This window comes from Mercenaria mercenaria, chromosome 17 (assembly GCF_021730395.1).
Source record: "Mercenaria mercenaria strain notata chromosome 17, MADL_Memer_1, whole genome shotgun sequence".
In the NCBI taxonomy this organism is placed as follows: Eukaryota; Metazoa; Mollusca; class Bivalvia; order Venerida; family Veneridae; genus Mercenaria; species Mercenaria mercenaria.
The window spans coordinates 62,087,339-62,114,781 of record NC_069377.1 but is presented as its reverse complement, the minus strand read 5'-3'; the positions used below and the strand labels follow the sequence as shown (position 1 = coordinate 62,114,781).

Genomic DNA, 27,443 nt, shown 5'->3' with positions numbered 1-27,443 from the left:
AGTATATGGTGCAACCTCCCTACAACAGCCATTTGGCGATTTGGGTGGTAATAATACTTGGCTGAGATATCTGCCCACAAACATTGTCAGCAAGTTTGGTGAAGATCGGATGAAAACTGTTCGACTTAACAGAGCGGACAAGGCTAAATTCCCTGTTTTTCGAGAGTAATTCCCCGTTTTTTGAGTAATTCAAGGACTATAACCAAAGAGTGCCTGGTACAATTTGGCTGGTTATCGAAATTGGCCGAGGTGTAATGCCCACAAACATTGTCAGCAAGTTTGGTGAAGATCGGATGAAAACTGTTCGACTTAAATAACGGACAAGGCTAAATTCCCTGTTTTTCGAGTAATTCAAAGACTATAATCAAAGAGTGCCTGGTACAATTTGGCTGGTTATCGAAATTGGCCGAGATGTAATGCCTGCAAACATTGCCAGCAAGTTTGGTAAAGCTCCGACGAAAACTGAATTATAGAGCAGACATGTTTTGGATGCTGACCGCCCGTCCGCTGCCATTCATAATCTTTTCCATTTTGTTTCTTAACTGTTAAATAAAAACTGCTGAGTTAGCTATTCAGACAGTCAAAGCTGATACCAATTTCTAGGTTTCATTCGGAACAGCTTCTTTTAGCAACTTTTCAAATATTCCAACATCTGATGATCCTTTTTACTGTATTTTTAAGTTTTTCATTGTTAACGAACGTTTTAATATCTAAATCAGATAGCATTGTTATCCCTTGAAAAAAACTCAAATTAAATCCAGATTTCAAGACGCATAATCAAACTCTGTACATAAAGCGCCTACTTCATCTGATTTACATTCGGAAACATTTTCACGCGTTTCGGGCTTTATCGTATGTTTAACGTGGGACTGTTGAACCATCCAAATACAGAAAATACAGGATTTTTTGTATGCGTGTGCGTCCAAATACAGAAAGTACAGGGTTTTTGTATGCACGTGCATCCAAATACCATAATATATTGTACGGTCATGTGTTGCAAATGAACGTTTGCGACTGGATAGATAAAATAGGTATAGAATAATACATACTAAGTATCATTAAATCAAGGAGGTCGCACACCCAAAAAGCTTTCATTTTTGATAGCCTAAAATTGAAAACTCGGTCATTTTAAAAAACAAGAGGGCCATGAAGGCCCTGTATCGCTCACCTGACCTACAGACCTAAAGATCATTAAGATTAACATTCTGACAAAGTTTCATTAAGATATGGTCATAAATGTGGCCTCTAAAGTGTTAACTAGCCATTCCTTTGATTTGACCCCATGACCTAGTTTTTGACCCGATATGACCCAGATTCGAACTTGACCTAAAGATCATCAAGTTTAACATTCTGACTAAGTTTCATGAATATACAGTCATAAAAGTGGCCTCTAGAGTGTTAACAAGGTTTTCCTTTGATATGACCTAGCGACCTAGTTTTTGACCCCAACTGACCCAGATTTAAACTTGAATTAAAGATCATCAAGATTAACATTCTGACAAAGTTTCATTAAGATATGGTCATAAATGTGGCCTCTAAAGTGTTAACTAGCTTTTCCTTTGATTTGACCTGGTGACCTAGTTTTTGACCCGACATGACCCAGATTCAAACTTGCCCTAAAGATCATCAAGTTTAACATTCTGACTAAGTTTCATGAAGATACAGTCATAAATATGGCCTCTACAGTGTTAACAAGCTTTTCCTTTGATCTTACCTAGTGACCTAGTTTTTGACCCCACCAGACCCAGATTCACACTTGACCTTAAGATCATCAAGATTAACATTCTGACCAAGCTGCATTATGATATGGTCATAAATGTGGCCTCTACAGTTTAAACTAGCTTTTCCTTTGATTTGACCTGGTGACCTAGTTTTTGATCCTACATGACCCAGATTCAAACTGGACCTTAAGATCATCAAGATTAACATTCTGGTCAAGTTTCATTAAGATTGGGCCAAAATTGTGACCTCTAGAGTGTTAACAAGCTTTTCCTTTGATTTGACCTGGTGACCTAGTTTTTGACCCCAGATGACCCAATATCGAACTTGTCCAAGATTTTATTGAGGGTAACATTCTGACCAAGTTTCATTAAGATTGGGCCAAAAATGTGACCTCTAGAGTGTTAACAAGCTTTTCCTTTGATTTGACCTGATGAACTAGTTTTTGATCCCAGATGACCCAATATCGAACTCGTCCAAGATTTTATTGAGGGTAACATTCTGACCAAGTTTCATTAAGATTGTGCCAAAAATGTGACCTCTAGAGTGTTAACAGTCAAATTGTTGACGACGGACGGACGACGGACACAGGGCGATCACTAAAGCTCACCTTTGAGCACTTTGTGCTCAGGTGAGCTAAAAAGTTAGGCCCACCTCCTTTGAATCATATCAGTAGTATTTGAAGGGACACAACAGTCAAAAGTAAGTTTCCTTTTTGATCCATGTGCTGGTTTTGAAATTTTACAAATTTCAAACTTAAAACTGTATCTAATATTTCTGCTGAAATATATGTCAGACTGCACTGTTTGACTTACACCTGAAAAATATTTTCTAGGAGCCATGCCTCCTGACCCTTTAGTAATTCAGAATCCCCATAAACTGAAAAACTTGTCTCCACCAATGACATTGATCTACTTGTAGCAAACAGTAACTAGTGCTACCAAATTCAGTCTACTATTCTATATACAAGGCATATTAGAATCAAAAAATAACATTAGCGCAGTCAAGCCTGTTTTATTTAACTGAAACACTCAATGAGTATAACTCTGACTACATCCTGTTAAAATGTTTTTAGGCTAGACATTTTACCTCTATAGTTTTTTCAAATTAATTAAAACAAACTTCTACAATATAGTTATATTAAATGCAACTTCTTCTAATGAAAGTTAACAAATCTGGTGATGAAAGGAATGTAAGGTTTCATTTTGTTTTACAAAAGATACACTGAAAAATACACCTTGATTTCGAGTATAAGGTTATACATTGTGATCATCTATTAAAGATACCACAATAAATGTATTTCAAGGACTGAGCATGAAACTATAGTCATAACTGTATATAAATAAAGAACAAGATATAATAGTTACACGCTCAGCCTTCGATTTCATGTAACAATTCATACAACAGTTTGAAAACATATATATAAACCTTAAATGGATGCAAGTAATTAATACTATATAAGAGTATCTCTCATTTCAAGATGTCTAACTGCAATAATAAACACTATGTGTTGAGCTTTCAAATAACAGCTGTCAAAGAGGATTGCAACGCCCGACTATTCAACAGCCTTGTCAATTAAAAGAATAAAAAAGTCAAAAAAAGGGGTACAGTTTTGTAAAAACCTGTGCAATGCATATCAGATCATCACAGTGAAAAAGTGTGCTAAGTTTCAATCCATTCCCATTGTAAGTACAGATACCAGCTTACATACAAAAACTTAACCAACTAGAGCTATCACTAAAGGTGATGAATGTACCCCCCTCATGCACTGACACAGTACATTGCAATCTGACACACACAAGACTGCATAATTATGTGGACTGTATGTATATAGACTGTATGTATAAGTATAGTAACAAAAAAAAAAAGTCCCATAACTATGCAGAATATTTATCTAAAAGAATGTAACATGCACCATGCACAACTAGGTTGGTACTGATCATTGGTAAGTTCATAATGTGTAAAGGTTGGTAAGCCGCACAGTGATATGCGCGTATGTAAGATTAAAGAAACAAGTCCATAACCTGCATTTTTGTGAGACTAACATGCCATGAAACTACTGTGTTTGATCATTGTGAGTTTAAATTGTGTCAGGGTAAGAGAGATGGGTGCACAGATTGTGTCTATGTATATAGTAAGACAAAACAGTCCATACTCACAATTTTTCTAAAGAACTACTGCCATGCAATATGTGGTACAGTCACTGTGGAATTCATTAATTTCAGGATGGAGTGGCACAGATGTGTTATGTATATAGTATAGAAAAAACAAAGTCCCATAACTCTGCAATTTTTTTTAAGACTAACAGCCCATGCCAACACGTTACTGACACTGTGTGAATTCATTAATTGTGCCAAGGGTGAGCGAGATTGCGCACAGATTGTTCTAGTATCTGTATAGTAACAAAAAACAAAGTCCATACTCTACATCTAAGATTGCCTGCACAACATGTTTCATCTATCTTAAATTGTGTCAAGGGGATAAGGAGAGATGGTGTGCACAAGATTGTGTCTATGTATATAGTATAGTAACAAAAAAACAAAGTCCCATAACTCTACAAATTTTTTTCTAAAAGAACCTAACATGCCCCATGCACAACTACTGTTGGTACTGATCACTTGTGTGAAGTTTCATTAAATTGTGTCAAGGGGATGAGGAGAGATGGTGCGCACAAGATTGTGTCTATGTATATAGTATAGTAACAAAAAAACAAAGTCCCATAACTCTGCAATTTTTTTTTCTAAAAGAACCTAACATGCCCCATGCACAACTACTGTTGTTACTGATCACTTGTGTGAAGTTTCATTAAATTGTGTCAAGGGGATGAGGCGAGATGGTGCGCACAAGATTGTGTCTATGTATATAGTATAGTAACAAAAAAAAAAAGTCCCATAACTCTGCAAATTTTTTTTCTAAAAGAACCTAACATGCCCCATGCACAACTACTGTTGGTACTGATCACTTGTGTGAAGTTTCATTAAATTGTGTCAAGGGGATGAGGAGAGATGGTGTGCACAAGATTGTGTCTATGTATATAGTATAGTAACAAAAAAAACAAAGTCCCATAACTCCGCAAATTTTTTTTCTAAAAGAACCTAACATGCCCCATGCACAACTACTGTTGGTACTGATCACTTGTGTGAAGTTTCATTAAATTCTGTCAAGGGAATAAGGAGAGATGGTGCGCACAAGATTGCGTCTACGGACAGACAGACGGACAGACAGACAGACAGACAGACAACCTGAAACCAGTATACCCCCCCTTACAACTTTATTGTCGGGGGGTACAAAAATTGCTAAGATAAAAAGGGGCATAATATTGTAAAAATGTAAAGTAGGGTTATGGAATCTGTGCAATGTATGTCAGATCATCACATTGAAGTGTCTGAAGTGTTCATTCCCAGTAGTGGGTACTAGGATATCAGCTTAGATAAAAAAAACCTGAGTCGAAAAGGGGCATAATTTTGTATAAACGCAAAATAGAGTTATTGAACTTGTGCAGTGCAAGTCAGTTTATCATGGTGAAAAAGTGTGTGAAGTTTCAATCCATTCCCAGAAGTTGTTCCAGAGAAACCAGGTTACATACAAAAACAAACCCAATGGGAGATGTTGATGCACAGGCAAGTCCAAAACTCTACCTATCGGTATTCTTCGATTAGAGTTAGAATTCCTTCTGAATATATGTAATTTGACTCCAAATCAGACACATTTCAGTATGGTTGGGTCGAGACAAATTTTGAGTGAAAACATATTTATTTACCTCTAAGCATGTGAAGTTATAACAAACTGTCATCTTATTAAAGAGGTGATGAAGTTAGTTATATCTGCATGACTTGATTGTTGCATATAGATCTGCTGTAATTTGTTTTTTCATATGCAAAAACTCTTAAGACATGTACTAAATGACTATGTGCAGCTTGGAAATTCTCATAGTATTTTATCTGCTGTAAGTATTTTGTAGTAGTTAAAGTCTTTTAACCTTTAGCCTGCTGGGGGTAAGTGATTTTGTCTTTGTGACCAGTGCAGACCAAATTCAATCTGCATATCTGTGCAGGCTGATCATGGTCTGCACTGTTCGCTATTCAGTCAGTAAATTTTCAGTGAACATCCCTTCGAATAATAAATGGTATTGCAAAAATTAAATGATGGACCAGTCCATTGTAAAAATTTTAGCAGGCTAAAGGTTAACCTGTTTTACCTAGTTTATAAGTGTATCAATAGATACATTAAGTTTATTTACAATTAAATGAAGAAAACAATCCTATTCTAAATAATTGGAATGGTCTGCCTGTTTACATCACCTTGAATGTCATGTTTTTACAAGTACATGAAGTTATGCCAATATCTAAAGTGAAATTCACCTGCACCAAGCTACAGTATTTGTCAGTCAAATCACGGATATTTCAAAATAAAATGTTTGGTCACTTGGATACTGTTTCAACTGTAACTGTTTTCTCATATATCTCAAACAATTGTTGATCAACAAAGAAAACATAGGAAAGATAATCATGGGTACGGTTAAACGTGCCAGACAAGAAAATATTACCGCCTGTATAAATATATTATCAAATATATTAAACAATTGTACATCTCTATTATAAATCATGGTTAGAATGACAAATGATGTTAAAAATACACAAATAACTACAAAACTTTTACAACATATACAAATACAATAATCATGTGTGCTACACAACATAAGAGCATGTTTTTAATAACTTAGGCCAATATTTATCAACATTACCTAAATTTCAAGACAATTTAAAATAGTTTTTCAGTATGTTCCTATTTCACTTACAAGAACACTAATTCATGAACCTCTGCCAAAAGGAAGTTTACATGATTACAAGGGCTACACATCTTCAGCAGTATATACATATATCACAAAATAAGTTAAGGCACCTTGAGTTTTGTATTTGATTTGTTTTATCCGTTATTTTAATCTATACATAAAGTCCTCTGAAAACTGCTCAGTCTAAACAGTGGAAGAAGAATCAGGGTGCCCCTTTAAGCATTATTTTAGGTAAAGCCAAACACATGGGCAGAGCCAAAGGCCTAAAAAATATCAGCTGGCTTTTTCACACAATGATCAAAGCGGTCTTGAAACCACAAAGGTAGACAGCTGAGTCATAGCAACTTAGACAAACTGAGCCCCCTAACTTAAAAATGTTGATAAATATAGGCCCAGTTCTGACAATATATTTCATCACATCCAACACATAATCTAAAATCACAGAAAATATCAAAGTACAAAACAAATCCAAAAGCAGATCTTTTCACAAAAAATGCACAACAAATGTTAGCAAAAAATAGCACTCTTCTGCCCAATGGTTTTAAGGCACTTTGGATCAAGAGTTTTTTTGGTAGCATTTAATCTTGAATAGCACAATTATATTTTGGGTCAAAAGCCTTGGCCTGATAGTTATCTGTTTAAATGATTAACAATTCAGTTATTCAAGATATCTAATGCCCACATTTCCTATTTAAAAATATAAACAAATGCTCAAAAATATAATTTATAAGTGAACATTAAGTAAACATGTCTTCCTGTATAAACAGTCCAGTGTCTTAGATTTAAAAAGACTACCCACTAATTAATGCATAGGTCACTAGTTGTTTTATCAAATGGTCATTGCAATATGAATTCATCTCTGCATATACAGTTACAGTAATTCCTATATTTAGCAAAGTTAAATATATTTTATGAGGATTTTCTAGACTTCACAGAAAGACAAGCATAGCATACCTTTAATAACATCAAAACAAAACTTTGATTCCAATGGTGATTTTTTTCTAAGAACAAAAAAGTTAAATTTCAAGTTTTGTGCACCCTTATACAAATCTATAATTTCAGACAGACATGTTTCATTTTAAAACTGGTTCAGTGTGCCAGTCTTTGAAAAAAAGTACACAGACTTTAGAAATAGCCAACACAATTTTATTTTAGTACTGATAACCTGAACCCTTGAATATCATACTGACACCAAAGCTCTGGAGTAAAAACAAATTTAAAATCTCTTTTCTGGTTGGTACATAGAAAGAAAAACTTGAAATTTGTAAAGAAATACATTAATTCATCAACAATGCTATTTTATAACATCGTACAAACAAACAAAAAACACTGACAATCTTCTGGAGTCACTTAAATTCAAAGCCACTCACTCTGTACTTCACTTAGAGTTATTCTTTGTTTCTGGGGGAAAATATTAAAATTACATGTAAGAAGAAAAGGTGTATAATAGTTTCTCATATAGAGAACGAAATCTGGCATTCCATGAAAAAATAATTCTAGTATCACAGAAATTAAAGTAGTTATTGTGTAACAGTATTTTTTCAAGCAAACTTGTCCTTTTTCATAAAAAAATGGGGGCCCACATGAAAACAAAAGGGCAACAAGTTTCTTTATTTAGTTTGGTTTTACATCACGTCAACACAAGTATAAGTCGTATCACAACTTCTCAGGTTTTTGCAGTGAAGAAGACCCAAGGTGCCTTCTGGGCATTATTTCATCACTGGCTGACACCTGGGTAGAACCACAGACCTTCCATAAGCCAGCTGGAATGCTTCCTCATATAAAAAATTCTACACCCCAAGTAACTCTTGAACCAGGATCAGTGAGGGTAAGAGCTCTGAAGTCAGCAACCTATACCACTTAGCCGTGGAGGCTCCTTAAGGAGGTAGGTTACCTTGATATTTGTAAGTGCGCATGTCCAACCGGAAGCTTACTTGACCATTTACGACGACGTTTACGACAAACTAAATGTGTTTGTATATCCATTCTTCTGGAAATAAATCTTGAACCTGCCTCCGATCTTATGTTTAATGGTTTAATAATGCAGAAATAATGAATGAATTGCCGCAGAAACGCTTCAAAACATTGTTGCCTTAAAATGACGTCATTGACGTCATGACGTTACGTGTCAGTTACCGCGCAAAATTAATAGCTTTTATTTTGAAAGTACGTTATTCTGTGCTTTTTCTTTATTTGAACTATTTTCAAACAGCCATTATTTGCTGAAATACTTTTTATTAGTCTTTTGCTCTGAAAAATGATCAATATTTGCTTCTTTTATGTAATTATATGGAAATGTTATGCGGAATGTAAGAAAATGGATGATGGTAACTGATGTGATTGGGAATATAGTTGGCTGAAAGGTAACTTATTACGGTCATTTACAAATAAAAATTGGCAGTTTGATTTGTAATACCTATTTCCCAGTTTCCGTTGATATTTTGTTACTTAAATACTAAAACTAAGCTCAATTTTCAGTATTAAATTGTGGTGTCTTGAATTAAATTGATGTTACCATGGAAACGAAGCCCGTGACCTGTATGTCTAATTGTAAAATTCAAAAGCGTTGACACTGGTCTATTTAAGGAACACAGCTTCGGCTTTTTATTTTCATTCAACAATATCCATGAGAATAATAGCACAGCAAGAACGATTTTTCAATAAAAATGTCAGACGACGGGCACTGCTGTAAGTATTTTAAGCTGTGAAATTTGTTAAATTAACTGCAATTCATACGAAAATATTACTAACGTTAGAAATAAGATGTTTTAAAGCTACATTAACAAGAAAGATAATTTTATATAATATTTTTTATAAGAAATTATGATAAAAAGCAACATATAAGCTATTTTAAACATCTCTGTTGCCATGGTTACTTTAAACTTTAAGAAAAACATAGTACCATGTAAAGTTCTAGGTATTTTGCTAATCATATTACCCAAATATTCCATGTTGGTCAATAACAGAATGGCACTGAAGCCGTCGAAAAACCCGTTATCATACATAATTGTTGAAAAATGAGAGAAAATGCGTTACCATGGAAACACGAGCCCCGCGACATATACATTTTAAGCTTTTATTAGAAAGCTAATGCACATACTAGTAAAACTATTAATTATGCAGACTTCTACGGATAACAATGAAACCAAAATACACTGAAAAGTGTTAAATATCCGTATTTTCCTTCTTCTTTCTATATAAAATACCTTAAGAGGGTCATGTACTTCAAACCTGGATAAAAATTGTACTTGAAGGGACAGAGATAAACGGAACTGAGATTGTAGCAGTTAAAACATTAAATTACACGAAATACAAAAAATCACTGCGGTTCAACTAATTTGAATTTACCCTTGTAACAAGGTATCCTACCTCCTTAAAGGCAACAAGAGATTTTTTATTATAATGAGACTAAATAACACTAGACTTACCAGTATTCTTCCCTACATATTCAGCATGATTATTTTTCTTTTTAATAAAACTGAAACTTTTTACAGTTTATATAATCTTATTTATTAAATACTACTGATTTATTGACATTTTCCATTACAAGGGTTTTCCTAAATTTCATTTTAAATAAAAATATTATTCAAGTAATACATCAATTCACTAAACTGAAAGGCTGGTACTAAATTTTCTTATTTTAGACATTATAAGATTTAAACTTTCTATTTTATTTGTTGATGGAACAGGATATCTTAGATAGTGTAACAGCAACATTTAACTGTAAACCTGACAGTATAATAAAAGAACAAGAGCTGTCACTAATGGTGACAAATGCCCCCGCAGCACCTTGACCTCTTGACCTTGACCTGGTGACCCCAAAGTCAGTAGGGGTCATGTACTCAATAAGTACTATCAGCATGTAAAGTTTGAAGGTCCTGGGTGCAGTGGTTCGCGAGTATAATGCCTTCATGCAAAAAGTTATTGGCCCCTGTGACCTTGACCTTTGACCTGGTGACCCCAAAGTCAGTAGGGGTCGTGTACTCAATAAGTACTATCAGCATGTGAAGTTTGAAGGTCCTGGGTGCAGTGGTTCGCGAGTAAAGTGCCTTCATGCAAAAAGTTAACGTTGTGACGAACGAACTAACGAACGGACAGTTGAAAACTAATATGCCTCCCTTCGGGGGCATAAAAAACAAAAAATTATTGGCCTTACACAGGGAAAAATGTTTTGGGCAAAATAAGCTCATATTTTCAAAGACATTTTAAAATTTCAGTTCAGTTCCTACTACCACCCCTAGAATCCTTCAAAATGATGTTTAACTCTTAGGCCTAAAAAAAATTGTTTCTGGTAACATGCTAAAAAAAATTAGGGTAGGTAAGTCAGAATTTTTTTTTATTATTATTATTATTATTAAGCGCGACTTTTCATAAATTATTTTTGTGTCAAAAAATGAATACAAATAAGGAGGTTAAGCCTTTAGAGCATCAGTAAGTTGATTTCTAACATCACTGACCATGTTAAAAGCATAAAAAGTGCAGTTTTTCAACTTTTTGTTAAAAAGTCGAAAAAAATATTCTCCAAGGCCATAAAACATTTTGGGTCAGGCCAAAAATTTAGGGTAGGTCGGGATACTGGAAACAAACAATTTTTTACGCCTTATCAGAATTTACATTATAAAGCAACAATTCACATAAAAACAACTCTGTGATGAAGCTGGTGAATCAAACAGGAGGTAGGAATGGAGAAATCCTGTTGCCAACAAAATCCAATTTGTTTAATTTTGCCTCCATGATGAATATTTGCCTTAAGTGCAGATTTAATTTCTATGCATAAAATGTATCGTCTTATAAACAACACAACCTTTATTAAACCAAATAAAAAATGAATTAGTATCACTAAAGTTGGTTAGGGTTTCAGTGTATTTGTCAATGATCAAATAAATAAATACAACTAAATTAAGTCAGGGCCTCAGTGAATTTGTCAATACTCAGAGTCTAAAATGCTGACTTAAAAATTTAGAACTGCCAGGTAATATAATATGTTCACATGTTTTTGAGACAATGTTGAATGTTTAAAATCTGCAGGATTTTTTAAAAAGTTTTTAACAATTGCACAACTGCTTAAGGCAGAAGAAGTCAAAAAATAGCAGCATAACAAAACTAAACTAAGACTAAACAATTTTCGTTGACAGACTAGTTGACATTTTGCAATCTAAAACTGGTAATCTTCTGCTAAATGGTTATCCCATGCTAAATGGTTTTCTGCTGCTACAACTGGTTGTGGTCTAAGTCGTCTGTGTATTCGTCTGCCAATGTATCGTGTTTGAACGGAGCATGGAGTGCCTTCTTTCGTCTGAATATTATACATGATATGAGTGTACCTAGCAAACATCCCAGTAAAAACATACCAACACCAACTCCAGCTACTGTACCTGTAGTATAAAACATAGTAAACATGCTGAATATGAAAAACCTGTAAAGCTTTGTACTGATCCTACCAATGAAGTGTCATTCAAATCCCATCAGTAGTGTAGGGCAAGCTGTCCAGGCAAACATTACAAAATGACCCTAACAGGGCTGTATTAAAGTCCACCAAAATCACTCAACCAGAAAATATTGACAATACACAAAACAGTTATAAAACTCACATATGATCAGCATCTCCACAACCCAATAGGGTGCATGCACTGGGATCATATTCATCAATGTCTGACCTGTGATATTTAGACCTAACTGACTTTGAAAGCTCTCTCACGCACAGGTTGTAATGAAACTTTGCATGAATGTGCATTCTGCAGTTACAAACAGCTCAGCAAAAAGAGCTATATCACAATGCTACATACCAAATATCTAAGCTATAGGCCTTTAAATTTTAGACAAGATTTTTTTTCAAGTTTTCGTTATAAAATAGCAATACATGTATAAAACAAGTAAAAATGTTGATGTAGGCAAGGTAAATATGTGGCAAAAACATAGTAGCCAGCAATGGCTCCCTTTTCTCAACCTTCATAACAACATCACACTAACCTGCAATGTTTCCTTTTACTCTCCTTCTCATAACAACATCACACTAACCTGCAATGTCTCCTTTACTCTCCTTCTCATAACAACATCACACTAACCTGCAATGTTTCCTTTACTCTCCTACTCATAACAACATCACACTAACCTGCAATGTTTCCTTTACTCTCCCTTCTCATAACAACATCACACTAACCTGCAATGTTTCCTTTTACTCTCCTTCTCATAACAACATCACACTAACCTGCAATGTTTCCTTTACTCTCCTTCTCATAACAACATCACACTAACCTGCAATGTTTCCTTTACTCTCCTTCTCATAACAACATCACACTAACCTTCAATGTTTCCTTTACTCACTCTTCTCATAACAACATCACACTAACCTGCAATGTTTCCTTTACTCTTCCTTCTCATAACAACATCACACTAACCTGCAATGTTTCCTTTACTCTCCTTCTCGTAAGTCTGACCACTTGACAGAATGCTATGTAGCATCCAAGACCACATATGATTATCAAACTCCTCGTTTACCTTCACATGGTCATATGCCAAATCATCCCCAGTGTAGATTACACATCCTGAATGATACAAAAATATTGCAAAGTCATTATTATTCATGGGGAACTACTTTTCTTCGCTTTTCTGTGGTGTAAATCCATGAAAGTAAATCCTAAAGACCAAATTCAATTCCTGTTTATTTTATCTTTAGAACATGAAGTTCTTATGGATGAAAAAAACAGGGGGAAAAATAATGGAATTTATTAGGTAAGCACATATTCCTGTACTGATTCTTACATAGAACTAGATGTAAGTCAAATATATTGGTTGCACTTTTTTCTTTATAGCACAGTTCTCCATTCAGAAAAAATGTTATTTTATGAAAAATACATAAAGCTATGCTACAAATATCAAATCTTAACTAGAACACTGTTTTTGTGTGCCATATAAAACATAATGCTTACATTTCTGTTTATGGAGGAAAGTTTCCTGCTCTTTGTTTAAACAGAAGTTTTACTGGCCATAAAAACATAAGAAGACTTATTTAAATTTTACTTTCAAATACTTTTTAACAATAGCTTACTATCAAATACAGCCACATTCTTATAGCATTTTAAAGGTAACACTGATATTACATATTAATGCTACACCTACAACCTTTATCTTTATTCCAGTGTTCAATTTAAAACTTGGTTTAAGTGTATTTGTATTTTAACACAGTATGAAGAGTTAATTGACTATTAAAGAACAATGTTTGTCTTTTTGAGAAAATCTCCTTTTGTAAAAACAACTTGGTCTTCTATTACTGAATGGAGAAACACCAGCACAATTTAAGTCACATAACTTTTCCAGCTTCTAATGGTGGAGGAAAATTGTTTATTGAATGGGTTGGCACCTGGTTAGAACCACCAACCTTCTGTATGCCAGCTGAACGCTTGTCTCACTTGAAGAATTCTATGCCCCAAGTAAGGTTTCCAGCTCACATCAGTTAGTTGTAACTGATTTGAAGCCATCGACCATAACCACTCTGCCATGGAGGCCCCTCAAGAAGTCATACTTTTAAATAATATACCTAAAACACAACATACCTTTAATATCATACTTTTGCACTGCGTCGTATTTTGCCAGCAAGCTTCCAATATCCTCAAACCAGAGCATATATTTTCGAGTATCATTACCCGACCCATTCTGTAATCAATAAACATGTCAAAATTAACTCAACATTTCTTCTTTGTTTTGCATAGGCTAAATACAAATTAACCCTTACCCTGCTAAATTTCAATAATGAACTTATCCATCTTTCATTTTGGACAGTACCATTAACAGTTAAAAGGAGTGCTTACCTAAAAGATACTGACTGAATGGCAAACAGTGCAGATTATGACCAGACTGCACAGATGTACAGGCTGATCATGATTTACATTGGTTGCAAAGGCAGAATCAATTGTGTCCAGCATGATAAGGGTTAAAAAAGTCTTTTATTTTGGACTTTGTAAATAAATTGCAAGATTATCAAATAAGTTTTTATTTAAAACGGCGTCAGAAGAAAGGGTATGAGGATTTTAATTGTTACTTCTGATAACTGGAGGTATCCTATATGAAAAAAAAAACAAAAAAAACCCATAAAATGCCCATTAATTAAAATGCATTATGGGCTAAAGTTAGAATACAAAATGATACAATGGAGGCTATATGAATTAAACTAATGGATAATAAATCACTGAAAATAAGTTGTTGAACTAAGACAAAAACTTTCAAGCTAAAAACAGTCATCTACAATTACTATTAATTTCCAGTAAAAAATAGTTGGGGTGACATGAAAAACTTGGGACAAAAGGGTGGAGATAATAATCTAGCAATTAATGACGGTATTCAATTATTACAAGATGTAACAGTAGTTGGATAAACTAGCGAGTGTTTCTGTATACCAATACTATTCTGGGTTAATCTTCACAACAGCAGTGTCTTAATGTTGTGTGACAACAATAAACAAGAGCACCGCCTAGCAGGTGCTGATGCTCATCTGATTTTTTTTTGTATAATAGAAATATTGTCCTACCCATGATTTTCTAAGTCTAAAAAGGGCCATCATTCTTGCAAAAAGCAGGATAGAGTTATGTTTCTTGATGTACAGCGTCCGCTTATGATGGTGAAAAACTGTTGCAAGTTTTAAAGCAATAGCTTTGATAGTTTAGGAGAAAAGCTGACTTAAACATAATACTCAACCAAGAAAACTGATTTTCTAAGTCCAAAAGGGGCAATAATTATTGCAAAAAGCAGGATGAAGTTATGTTTCTTCCTGTACAGGGTCAACATATGATGGTGAACAAGTGTTGCAATTTTCAAAGCAATAGCTTTGATAGTTTAAGAGAAAAAGTTGACCTTAACATAAAACTTAACCAAGAAATCTGATATTTTCTACGTCCAAAAGGGGTCATAAATCTTGCAAAAAGCATGAATGAGTTATGTTTCTTGCTGTACATGGTCAGCTTATGATGGTGAAGAAGTGTTGCAAGTTTTAAAGCAATAGCTTTGATAGTTTAGGGGAAAAGCTGACCTAAACATAAAACTTAACCAAGAAAACTGATTTTCTAAGTCCAAAAGGGGCAATAATTCTTGCAAAAAAGCATGATGAAGTTATGTTTCTTGATGTACAGGGTCAGCTTATGATGGTAAACAAGTGTTGCAAGTTTCAAAGCAATAGCTTTGATAGTTTAGGAGAAAAGCTGACCTAAACATAAAACTTAACCAAGAAATCTGATATTTTCTGAGTACAAAAGGGGCCATAAATCTTGCAAAAAGCAGGATGGAGTTATGTTTCTTGCTGTACAGGGTCAGCTTATGATGGTGAACAAGTGTTCCAAGTTTCAAAGCAATAGCTTTGATAGTTTAGGAGAAAAGCTGACCTAAACATAAAACTTAACCAAGAAATCTGATATTTTCTAAGTACAAAAGGGGCCATAAATCTTGCAAAAAGCAGGATGGAGTTATGTTTCTTGCTGTACAGGGTCAGCTTATCATGGTGAACAAGTGTTCCAAGTTTCAAAGCAATAGCTTTGATAGTTTAGGAGAAAAGCTGACCTAAACATAAAACTTAACCAAGAAATCTGATATTTTCTAAGTACAAAAGGGGCCATAAATCTTGCAAAAAGCAGGATGGAGTTATGTTTCTTGCTGTACAGGGTCAGCTTATGATGGTGAACAAGTGTTCCAAGTTTCAAAGCAATAGCTTTGATAGTTTAGGAGAAAAGCTGACCTAAACATAAAACTTAACCAAGAAATCTGATATTTTCTAAGTACAAAAGGGGCCATAAATCTTGCAAAAAGCATGATGAAGTTATGTTTCTTGCTGTACAGGGTCAGCTTATGATGGTAAACAAGTGTTCCAAGTTTCAAAGCAATAGCTTTAATAGTTTAGGAGAAAAGCTGACCTAAACATAAAACTTAACCAAGAAATCTGATATTTTCTAAGTACAAAAGGGGCCATAAATCTTGCAAAAAGCAGGATGGAGTTATGTTTCTTGCTGTACAGGGTCAGCTTATGATGGTAAACAAGTGTTCCAAGTTTCAAAGCAATAGCTTTAATAGTTTAGGAGAAAAGCTGACCTAAACATAAAACCTAACCAAGAAATCTGATATTTTCTAAGTACAAAAGGGGCCATAAATCTTGCAAAAAGCAGGATGGAGTTATGTTTCTTGCTGTACAGGGTCAGCTTATGATGGTAAACAAGTGTTCCAAGTTTCAAAGCAATAGCTTTAATAGTTTAGGAGAAAAGCTGACCTAAACATAAAACTTAACCAAGAAATCTGATATTTTCTAAGTACAAAAGGGGCCATAAATCTTGCAAAAAGCAGGATGGAGTTATGTTTCTTGCTGTACAGGGTCAGCTTATGATGGTAAACAAGTGTTGCAAGTTTCAAAGCAATAGCTTTAATAGTTTAGGAGAAAAGCTGACCTAAACATAAAACCTAACCAAGAAATCTGATATTTTCTAAGTACAAAAGGGGCCATAAATCTTGCAAAAAGCAGGATGGAGTTATGTTTCTTGCTGTACAGGGTCAGCTTATGATGGTAAACAAGTGTTGCAAGTTTCAAAGCAATAGCTTTAATAGTTTAGGAGAAAAGCTGACCTAAACATAAAACTTAACCAAGAAATCTGATATTTTCTAAGTACAAAAGGGGCCATAAATCTTGCAAAAAGCAGGATGGAGTTATGTTTCTTGCTGTACAGGGTCAGCTTATGATGGTAAACAAGTGTTGCAAGTTTCAAAGCAATAGCTTAATAGTTTAGGAGAAAAGCTGACCTAAACATAAAACTTAACCAAGAAATCTGATATTTTCTAAGTACAAAAGGGGCCATAAATCTTGCAAAAAGCAGGATGGAGTTATGTTTCTTGCTGTACAGGGTCAGCTTATGATGGTAAACAAGTGTTCCAAGTTTCAAAGCAATAGCTTTAATAGTTTAGGAGAAAAGCTGACCTAAACATAAAACCTAACCAAGAAATCTGATATTTTCTAAGTACAAAAGGGGCCATAAATCTTGCAAAAAGCAGGATGGAGTTATGTTTCTTGCTGTACAGGGTCAGCTTATGATGGTAAACAAGTGTTCCAAGTTTCAAAGCAATAGCTTTAATAGTTTAGGAGAAAAGCTGACCTAAACATAAAACTTAACCAAGAAATCTGATATTTTCTAAGTACAAAAGGGGCCATAAATCTTGCAAAAAGCAGGATGGAGTTATGTTTCTTGCTGTACAGGGTCAGCTTATGATGGTAAACAAGTGTTGCAAGTTTCAAAGCAATAGCTTTAATAGTTTAGGAGAAAAGCTGACCTAAACATAAAACCTAACCAAGAAATCTGATATTTTCTAAGTACAAAAGGGGCCATAAATCTTGCAAAAAGCAGGATGGAGTTATGTTTCTTGTTGTACAGGGTCAGCTTATGATGGTAAACAAGTGTTGCAAGTTTCAAAGCAATAGCTTTAATAGTTTAGGAGAAAAGCTGACCTAAACATAAAACTTAACCAAGAAATCTGATATTTTCTAAGTACAAAAGGGGCCATAAATCTTGCAAAAAGCAGGATGGAGTTATGTTTCTTGCTGTACAGGGTCAGCTTATGATGGTGAACAAGTGTTCCAAGTTTCAAAGCAATAGCTTTGATAGTTTAGGAGAAAAGCTGACCTAAACATAAAACTTAACCAAGAAATCTGATATTTTCTAAGTACAAAAGGGGCCATAAATCTTGCAAAAAGCAGGATGGAGTTATGTTTCTTGTTGTACAGGGTCAGCTTATGATGGTGAACAAGTGTTGCAAGTTTCAAAGCAATAGCTTTAATAGTTTAGGAGAAAAGCTGACCTAAACATAAAACTTAACCAAGAAATCTGATATTTTCTAAGTACAAAAGGGGCCATAAATCTTGCAAAAAGCAGGATGGAGTTATGTTTCTTGCTGTACAGGGTCAGCTTATGATGGTGAACAAGTATTCCAAGTTTCAAAGCAATAGCTTTGATAGTTTAGGAGAAAAGCTGACTTAAACATAAAACTTAACCAGGCAACGCCTACACCGACACCGATCAAGTGATGACAATAACTCATTATTTTTTTTCAAAAAGTCAGATGAGCTAAAAAATCACCTTGTGCTTGCAATCAATGTTGTTATTCTTTCTGGTTAGGACCATGGAGTCCATTCTATATCAGTGCCACTCAATCATATTGACATTTTTATTATTTTGCTTAGTTGCATTCTGTACTTCGAAATGCTCTTACAGATTTGATTTCACAGCAAGAATCAGAGGTGTAAGTTGAATGACTTCCAACTTCTGTCAAATCATCATGGGGAAAATAAACCTATTCCAGGGATCAAACTTGCAACATCTTAATGACTGTTTTGTATTTCTATACTGGTTAACCAGAAAGAACACTTGTGGTAATGAAGAAAAGGTTATATACATTTACCTGTACTTTGTATGGAGTTTGATCTGGTTTACTGAAGGTAGCATCTAACAAAGCCATCTGTGGTACTTTTCCTACAACTGACCCGATGAGTTTTTTCTCTCTAGATCCTTCTATGTCGCAGACTGTCTTGTTGGTGGCACTGTCCAATTTCTTCCCCAAGTGACACACATAGTGGCCAGACTGTGCGTAAAAAAGATAAAATAAAGTAAGGGAAGCAGTCAGACAGACATTCTGATGCTGTATTTATCAAAGTGCAATACAGTAAAATCCTCACTTATAAGGAACTCGGATATAAGGAACACTCGGTTATAAGGAACAGTTTTCAATTCCCCGATCTAATTCATTCTTTATTCAATGTAAAAATCCTCGGTTATAGGGAACTCGGTTATAAGGAACACTCGGTTATAAGGAACACTTTTTCCAGTCCCAAAGTACGAAGTTCAATGGAAAACCCCTCGGTTATAGCGAACAGACATAAAGAATAAAAATTATTGAAAACCGGAAATAAACATGAGAATCGCTGATGACGCCAGAGTAACGTCGGCACAAATCACGCGCTTTCATGCACATGGAAATCGCTTTCATGCACATGAATAAACACAAATTATTTCATTTCTATGATCTTTAGTTTGTTAATTCACGGATACGATAAAAAGAAAATATATAATATCATCAAATTACCAAATACTAGACGATAGTTAACTTATATTTACTCAAGATTATGTTCGACAGCTACATGTATTGGGTATTTCATGTAAACAATAGTGACGGTCACGGTCAAACTATCCTAAATAAATGTGCTAATTACACGTGAGTAACAATGGCAAACAGTCCAGTTTACCAAATTTCCAATTGTAAAAATTATAGCAGGTGCTAAAATGGACAATAGCAAAAATGTAGGTATAATTTACACTTTAATCCGTATGTATGGCGCCGTTGTCTAGTCGTAATACACTGTATGTCATAAACACCCTAAATTTTAACGGGTAGTCTAATTTAACATTTTTGTAATAAAAAAACATTTGTTTTATGTTAGTACTGATGTCTATTCACATAACATGCAGTCAAGCAAGGTAAGGGGAGTAATTGCAACATATCTTATAGTCATCATGTAGCGCTCTCTAAAATGAAAATAGAAATAACCGACAAAAAATAAACATAAATTACGGTCATTCTTACCGACGAACATTTTGGCTTGATTTATGTTTAACGCCGCGTTTCAACACTATTTCAGTCATATACATGCAGGCAGTTTACCTTACCATCTCTCCAGAAAAGGAACGGTACTAGAAAAGTAACTTCCTCACATAAAGATTCAATGTCAGCCCGGAGTGTGAACACTTAGCCCTTATCAAACGTCAGTCAAATAGTGTTCGCTATACAAATTGTGTTCGTTATACAAACCTCGGTTACAAGGAACTAGTTCACTATACGGATATAAGGAACCTCGGTTATAAGGAACAATTTTTAGAGGTCCCAAGCTGTTCCTTATAAGCGAGGTTTACTGTATCTCCCCTCAGGCTGATTCAGCGTTTTTTCCCTGACATTTTAGTTGCCAAAATTCACCGTCCCCAGGGAGTATGTTTTTCTCTATTTAATCTTAACAGGGTGTTTTTCTACATAATCTAACCACAGCTCTTAGTATATACTGAAAACCCAAGACCATATGCTTATCAAGTCATTTTCTACTAAAATTACAATTTTCTTCTAAAATGTGACATATTAAATACACCTCTTATTTTCCCCTATTTATTCATTACAGTGTGATTTTCAATCCCTAAGGGACACACATCCATTTCCCAAAAGCCCCCCAAAAAGTATGTGGGTATCTAAAGCAAGATTCAAAACAAATATTGTTGAGATAATACAAAATGTTAAAAGGTCTTCTTAGTTTTTCAAAGTGATCTCAATTTGACAACAAGAGCTGTCACAGGAGACAGCACGCTTGACTATTTCAATGCTGGATAGTGAAACTGGGCACATCTAAGAAAGCCGAAGCTGTCACTGGAATGTTTAATAACTCCAATGTGGATGAAGATAGTGGACAATAGCTTAAGTCTCAAAACATTAAATCAGTATAAAAGGAACATAATTCATGAAAAACTTATGCGAAAGTAATGCACCATGTGTCATATCATGCGGCTATTTCGGAACAACTATTTTAACATTGAATCAAATCTATTTAGTTATACAGTATACTGGAGATACAGCAGCCAGCACCTACCAGTAAGTAGAACCACCAATTCCCAACAAGCCAGCTGGCTCGTTTCAACAGAAGCAAGAACCAGGCCTTAGGAACAGCATGATCTGTGTTTTTAATTTTCTGATCCTTAGAATTATGCAGTTCAGTCATTGTTACTTTATAACAGGTTACCGCTTAAGCTGGTACTAGAAGATCTGTGGGGTGCTGCATAATTCATTACCTCTCATGAACAGATGTGATCAAACTGTGTCTACTACTATTTTGCTTGGTGGCATTCTCTGGTCAGAAAGTATCTTCTTATAAATTTGGAACATGTGGCGCTCACAGGCAAATGATTAGAAGTCAACGATCTTAACCGCAATGCATCGGTATAGCTACAGAAAAACACTGACATTTACCCATTTATCAACTTTATCATCATTTCTACATGTGTAGTTGTATCCGTGCCAAGGTATCCCCAGGAGAAGCTGTGAGGAGTTGAAACCAGCTGCCAAATATTCTGTGATTCCTACAATAAACAAACATTGGAAGCATTGAATGCAAAGTTCAGTATCAATGTCTCAAACTTAACTGATCTGAAATCTAGAGACCCCCTGGACCTTTTGTAAAAAAATCTACATATTTTCCACAAGAAAAAATGCCTATTACAATGTTAAGTTATAGATGCTAAATTTCAAAACATTCAGACTATTCATAAGACAGTGTCATGTAAGTTCTGTGTGATTAGGTATTTCCATATGTGCCAAACGCAGGATCTTGAAAAGGATTGTTAGATAACAGAACTGAATCCAAAAGCCTGACATATCACTTGACCGAAGCAAACAGCAATTTCTTGAAAGGCATCTGACAGTGTATGAACTGTATTATACAGTTGCCAAATTATATCCCCGGTGTAACAGGAAATGACACCATTCCCATCCAGTACTTGAAATCTTTATCATAATTTTTCAAAATAAAGTTTATCAGTCATACCAATTGTAATTTTGCTGAAAGGAACAGTTGCCTTGGCTGTACATGTCTCTGAACAATATGTATTGTAGCTTTCTGGACTAAAAATTACTCCATCACACTGTTTTGCTAAAGCTGGGCCAACATCACAATTCAGCTCATAGCATGGTGGTTTCCATGGCATAACACACAACACCTGTAAACAGAAGAAAACATGTTGTCTTTATTTATCTGTTTGCTTTCTAAAACTCATTTTATACTTAGGCGCAGAGTTGTTTAGTTTGAACCACAGTGCTAGCTAGTAACCTGTGTTCAATTCTAAGTTGCAACAGATACCTGTACCTAATTACTAGTGTTCAGTGCTGGGTGATATACTTAAATTGGTACTGTTCGCAGTGTCAGCTGAGTGGACAGTAAATATGCCATCGAGGGCTGAGCGAGAACATGTAACTGTATGAATAAGAAAGTACAATATCGCCTAGCACGACATGTTACTTGCTCACTTGAAAATTATTAGTTCATTCAGACTTTGTTGACAACCCTCATTAAATAAGATTTGGTTTTTCAAGCCGTTTTAAGAGGCATTTCATCTGATGATAATCTGTTCATAAGTTTGTATAATTTGCATTTCATACAGTTTTTCAACATCATTTTAGTTATTTAACAGTAGACTATCAACATGCCTTTTCTTGGTTTCTGTACCAGTACAAACTTGTTGACAACTTCTCCTCATAAATGACACTTTGTAGCCAGTTTCATGTTAGAAGAAATCAAATGCTTATTTTATTCACTAGAGTTTCAAATTCTGAAGTTTCTGTTCTTAAAATTTCAAAGGAAGCAGTGTCACACTTTCCACCTCCTCCTGTGGAACTGTATTTGAAGATTTTGCTATAAAATCATTTAAAAAAATGTTTTAAGGCACCCCCATTTGAACAATCTTTGGAAAGGACCTTACAATTATACTATAGACCAAATTTGATGAAGATCCACCAAGCAGTTCAACAGAAGTTGTTTAACTCCTTGGGGCCGAAATGCGACTAAAGGCGCTATATTTTCTACCCCTGTAGCGTCGATATCCGACTATACGCGGGTTATCAGGACTCCCCAGGACGGCGATTGACAAGTATAGTCGCGGCACCGAGATCATGCTGATTGCGTCACGTACTTGTTAATTTTTGATAATCCTGATAAAAGCAAAATTATTTTGCATACCGGCTATTATTTCTTAGATGTTATAATTATTAATTATGCTAATAATTAGTTTCCTTCTTATAATATTTTTTTGTAAATATGCAGTAAAGGAAATAAAAAAGACGAACTCCACTGTGTTTCGTTCATACAGTATTTAAAGATTAAAATAATGTCGGCTGCAAGAGATTTTTCTTACATTGAAGAAAATATTTATTATCATGCTAATTTTGACGTATCAGTTTCGTCGGATGATGATTCTGACGATGAAATTTCATTATCAGAGAAAGGAATGCTCGGAAAATGTTAAGTTTTAGAAAGCTGAAATATTCGTACACTTACATCGCATTAAATTAAAATGGTTAAAAATAACACAGCGAAACATGTTTCATACACAACAATGTGTGTAAGTAAATGCTTTTTGTAAATTTAGTAATTCTACAAAGATGGGTGTAAATATTACAACTTACCTGTCTCAGTGCGTGTCACACAACGTTTGTGTACATGTTTAGAAATTAATTATACATCAAAACAAACCATCGATATTCCCTCAAAACAGGGTGTTAATTTTGAGTAATGCTGATTTAAATACTCTGTAATAATAATGCATTTATATTTATTGGAATTTAATGTGTTTACATGTGAAAAAAAGTTAATGAATGGTCAATATATTCAAAGAATTGATGTGAAAATTGAGAGTTTCAAAAATCATTATTCCATTGGATATAATTACGACGAAAGAATAAATAAATATTGTTAAAACAAGATTTTATAACTATAGTTTGATTTCACCATAAATAATATTTCAGCATATTTCAATTCCATGAATGTGATTATGATAAGTCAATATAGTTTTATGTATTCTATCTGCCGTACAGATGAAGAATCGCAATAATAAGCATAAACATAGAGATCTTTGTAAAAGCCATGTTCCAATATAGTTATAGCAAAACAATGGACTGGAGAAAACAAAGCGAATTTCGTTCTGCAATAAGCATTACTTCATGCCAATAGATTCACAAAGTTTTCAACTTTCTACAGTAGGACTATTATACTAAACAATGTTAATAGTTTCAAAGCCATATGTCACACCTTTACAACAAAATATAAACTGGTCTAAAAACTTAACCAAGATTTCTGAGTCAAAAGGGGCCACAATTCAGCCAAAATCCTTGATGGTTTATGTACTCTTGCCTATAACTGGACATGGTGATGGTAAACAGGTGTTGAAAGTTTCAAAGCTTTATCTCAAAAGACTTGGTCAAAATATGAACTGGTACGAAATATTAACCAAGATTTCTAAGTCGAAAGGGGCCATAATTCAGCCAAAATCCCTGATGGAGTTATGTACTCTTGCCTGTAACTGGCCATGGTGATGGTAAATAAGTGTTGAAAGTGTCAAAGCTTTATCTTAAAAGACTTTGTCAAAATATGAACTGGTACGAAAAACTTAACCATGATTTCTAAGTCAAAAGGGGCCATAATTCAGCCAAAATCCTTGATGGAGTTATGTGCTCTTGCCTATAACTGGCCATGATGATGGTTAACAAGTGTTGAAAGTTTCAAAGCTTTATCTTTAAAGACTTTGTCAAAATATGAACGGGTACGAATAACTTAATTATGATTTCTAAGTCAAAAGGGGCCATAATTCAGCCAAAATCCTTGATGGAGTTATGTGCTCTTGCTAATAAATGGCCATGATGATGGTAAACAAGTGTTGAAAGTTTCAAAGCTTTATCTCAAAAGACTTTGTCAAAATGTGGACTGGTACGAAAAACTTAACCAAGGTGTGACGCCGACGCCGACGCCGACGCCGTGGTGAGTAGGATAGCTCTACCTATTCTTCAAATAGTCGAGCTAAAAAAGTAATAAAATCGGAAATGTTCAAATATTTATTAAACGCAATAGATGTGTAAAATTGATGAAAGTTTCGAAGTAAAATTATTACATTTTGTATTCTATTTGGATATAAGTTACGGACGAAAGTGAATATATATAAATATTTGTTAAAACTTGGAAGATTTTATAAGTATAGTTTGATTTACACCCATGTTAATAATATTTCCATGCATGATTTCAATTGACTGCATGCGAATGTGATTATGATAAGATCAGATGATGTTCTTCGACGTCAGGTGGTAATTCTTATCTCGCCGTAGCACGTATATTATGATATCGGCATAACTAACTAAAAGCATAACTAACTAGAAGATGCTTTTGTAGAAAAGCGCATGTCTCCCCCAATGCATAGTCATATAGGCAGGAAGTCAATAGGGTACAGGAGCAAAAGTCAAAGCGACTCTGACGGTTGGCTGCAATAAGAATCATCTACTTGGCATGTCCAATCATTCCACAAAGTTTCAACATTCTGAGCTTAGTGGTTCTCAAGTTATGAATTGGAAACTGTTTTCCATGTTCAGGCCCCTGTGACCTTGACCTTTGATCGAGTGACCCCAAAATCAGTAGGGGTCATCTACTTTGCATGTCCAATCATCCTGTATAGTTTCAACATTCTGGGTCAAGTGGTTCTCAAGTTATTGATTGAAAAGAGTTTTCTATGTTCAGCCCCCTGTGACCTTGAATTTTGATGGTGTGACCCCAAAAACAGTAGGGCTTATCTACTCTAACTCCTATCACCCTATGAAATTTGAAGGTTCTAGGTTAAATGTTTCTCAAGTTATTGACTGGAAATGGATTTCCATGTTCTGTTCATTGGGACCTTGACCTTTTATAAAGTAACCCCAAAAACAATAGGGATCATCTACTCTGTAAGTCTTATCACCCTATGAAGTTTCAACATTCTGGGTCAAGTGGTTCTCAAGTTACTGACTGTAAATGGATTTCCATGTTCTGTTTGTTGCGACCTTGACCTTTAACAGTGACCCCAAAATCAATAGGGGTCATCTACTCTGCATGTCCAATCATCCTATGAAGTTTCAACATTCTGGGTCAAGTGGTTTTCAAGTTACTGACCGGAAATGTTTTTCCATGTTCAGGCCCCTGTGACCTTGACCTTTATTAGAGTGATCCCAAAATCTATAGGGGTCATCTACTCTGCATGGCCAATCATCCTATGAAGTTTCAACATTCAGTGTCAAGTGGTTCTCAAGTTAGTGATCGGAAATGGTTTTCCATGTTCAGGCCCCTGTGACCTAGACCTTTGATGGAGTGACCCCAAAAACAATAGGGGTCATCTACCCTGCATGTCCAATCATCCTATGAAGTTTCAACATTCTGGGTCAAGTGGTTCTAAAATTATTGATCAGAAATGGTTTTCCATGTTCAGGCCCATGTGACCTTGACTTATTAGAGTGACCCCAAAATCAATAGAGGTCATCATTCTACTCTGCATGACCAATTGTCCTATAAAGTTTCAACATTCTGGGTCAAGTGGTTCTCAAGTTATTGATCAGAAATGGTTTTCCATGTTCAGGCCCCTGTGACCTTGACCTTTGACAAAGTGACCCCAAAAACAATAGGGGCAGTCTACTCCATAAGCCCTGCCATCCTATGAAGTTTGAAGGTTCTAGGTCAAATGGTTCTTCAGTTATTGATCGGAAATGAAGTTTGACGTACGGACGGGACGGACGGACAGGGCAAAAACAATATGTCTCCCCAAGGGGAGGTGGAGGGGACATAATAACCTTTCTATTACATGTTCAATGTTCCTTAGTACAAGGAACTGACGAAAACTGAAAATATCAAAGTAAGATCCATTTTTCATATGAATGGCAACAGAATGGATGCCACAAGTACAAAACAACATAAACAATGATTTATGGTTCAAGATTACACAATAAGAGGTAATATTATAATAACTGTAGCCAGAGACTTACTTTAGCAGTAATATGTTTCTTGATCTCACTAAGTACAGTAGTTGTGTAATTGGCAATTTCCTGAGCATGTGCTGCAGCATAGTCACAGTTGTGAAGGTAATCAATAAGGTTCACTGCAACAAGGTCAGCTCGTTTATAGGATATCTCCTGTAAATTTGAGATGAAATGTTGTTTTTATAAGTCAAAAGGTGATTATTCAATAATTTGTTACAATAGTATTATTCTTTAAGACTAACTATAGCACACTGGATAACCAGCTATCCTGACGCCCGCTGGAAATGTAACTCAGCTGGAAATGTAACCCAGCTGTAAATCGGTAGGTAAAGTTTTTCATTTA

General features: G+C 34.9%; 1 protein-coding gene across 1 annotated transcript in view; it reads right to left on the bottom strand.

Moving 5' to 3' along the window:
- Positions 1-6,261: 6,261 nt before the first annotated feature.
- Positions 6,262-27,443, bottom strand: part of LOC123536124 (di-N-acetylchitobiase-like) — a 46,944-nt gene continuing 25,762 nt past the window's right edge. Inside the window, exons 4-11 of the mRNA XM_045318955.2 lie at positions 27,107-27,253; positions 22,107-22,278; positions 21,533-21,642; positions 18,932-19,111; positions 14,065-14,164; positions 12,910-13,056; positions 9,881-11,886; positions 6,262-8,384 (exon numbers count right to left, since the gene is read on the bottom strand). Of these exons, the coding sequence (XP_045174890.2) occupies positions 11,723-11,886; positions 12,910-13,056; positions 14,065-14,164; positions 18,932-19,111; positions 21,533-21,642; positions 22,107-22,278; positions 27,107-27,253 (1,020 nt within the window). The 3' untranslated portion in view covers positions 6,262-8,384; positions 9,881-11,722. The remainder of the gene's footprint in view (positions 8,385-9,880; positions 11,887-12,909; positions 13,057-14,064; positions 14,165-18,931; positions 19,112-21,532; positions 21,643-22,106; positions 22,279-27,106; positions 27,254-27,443) is intronic.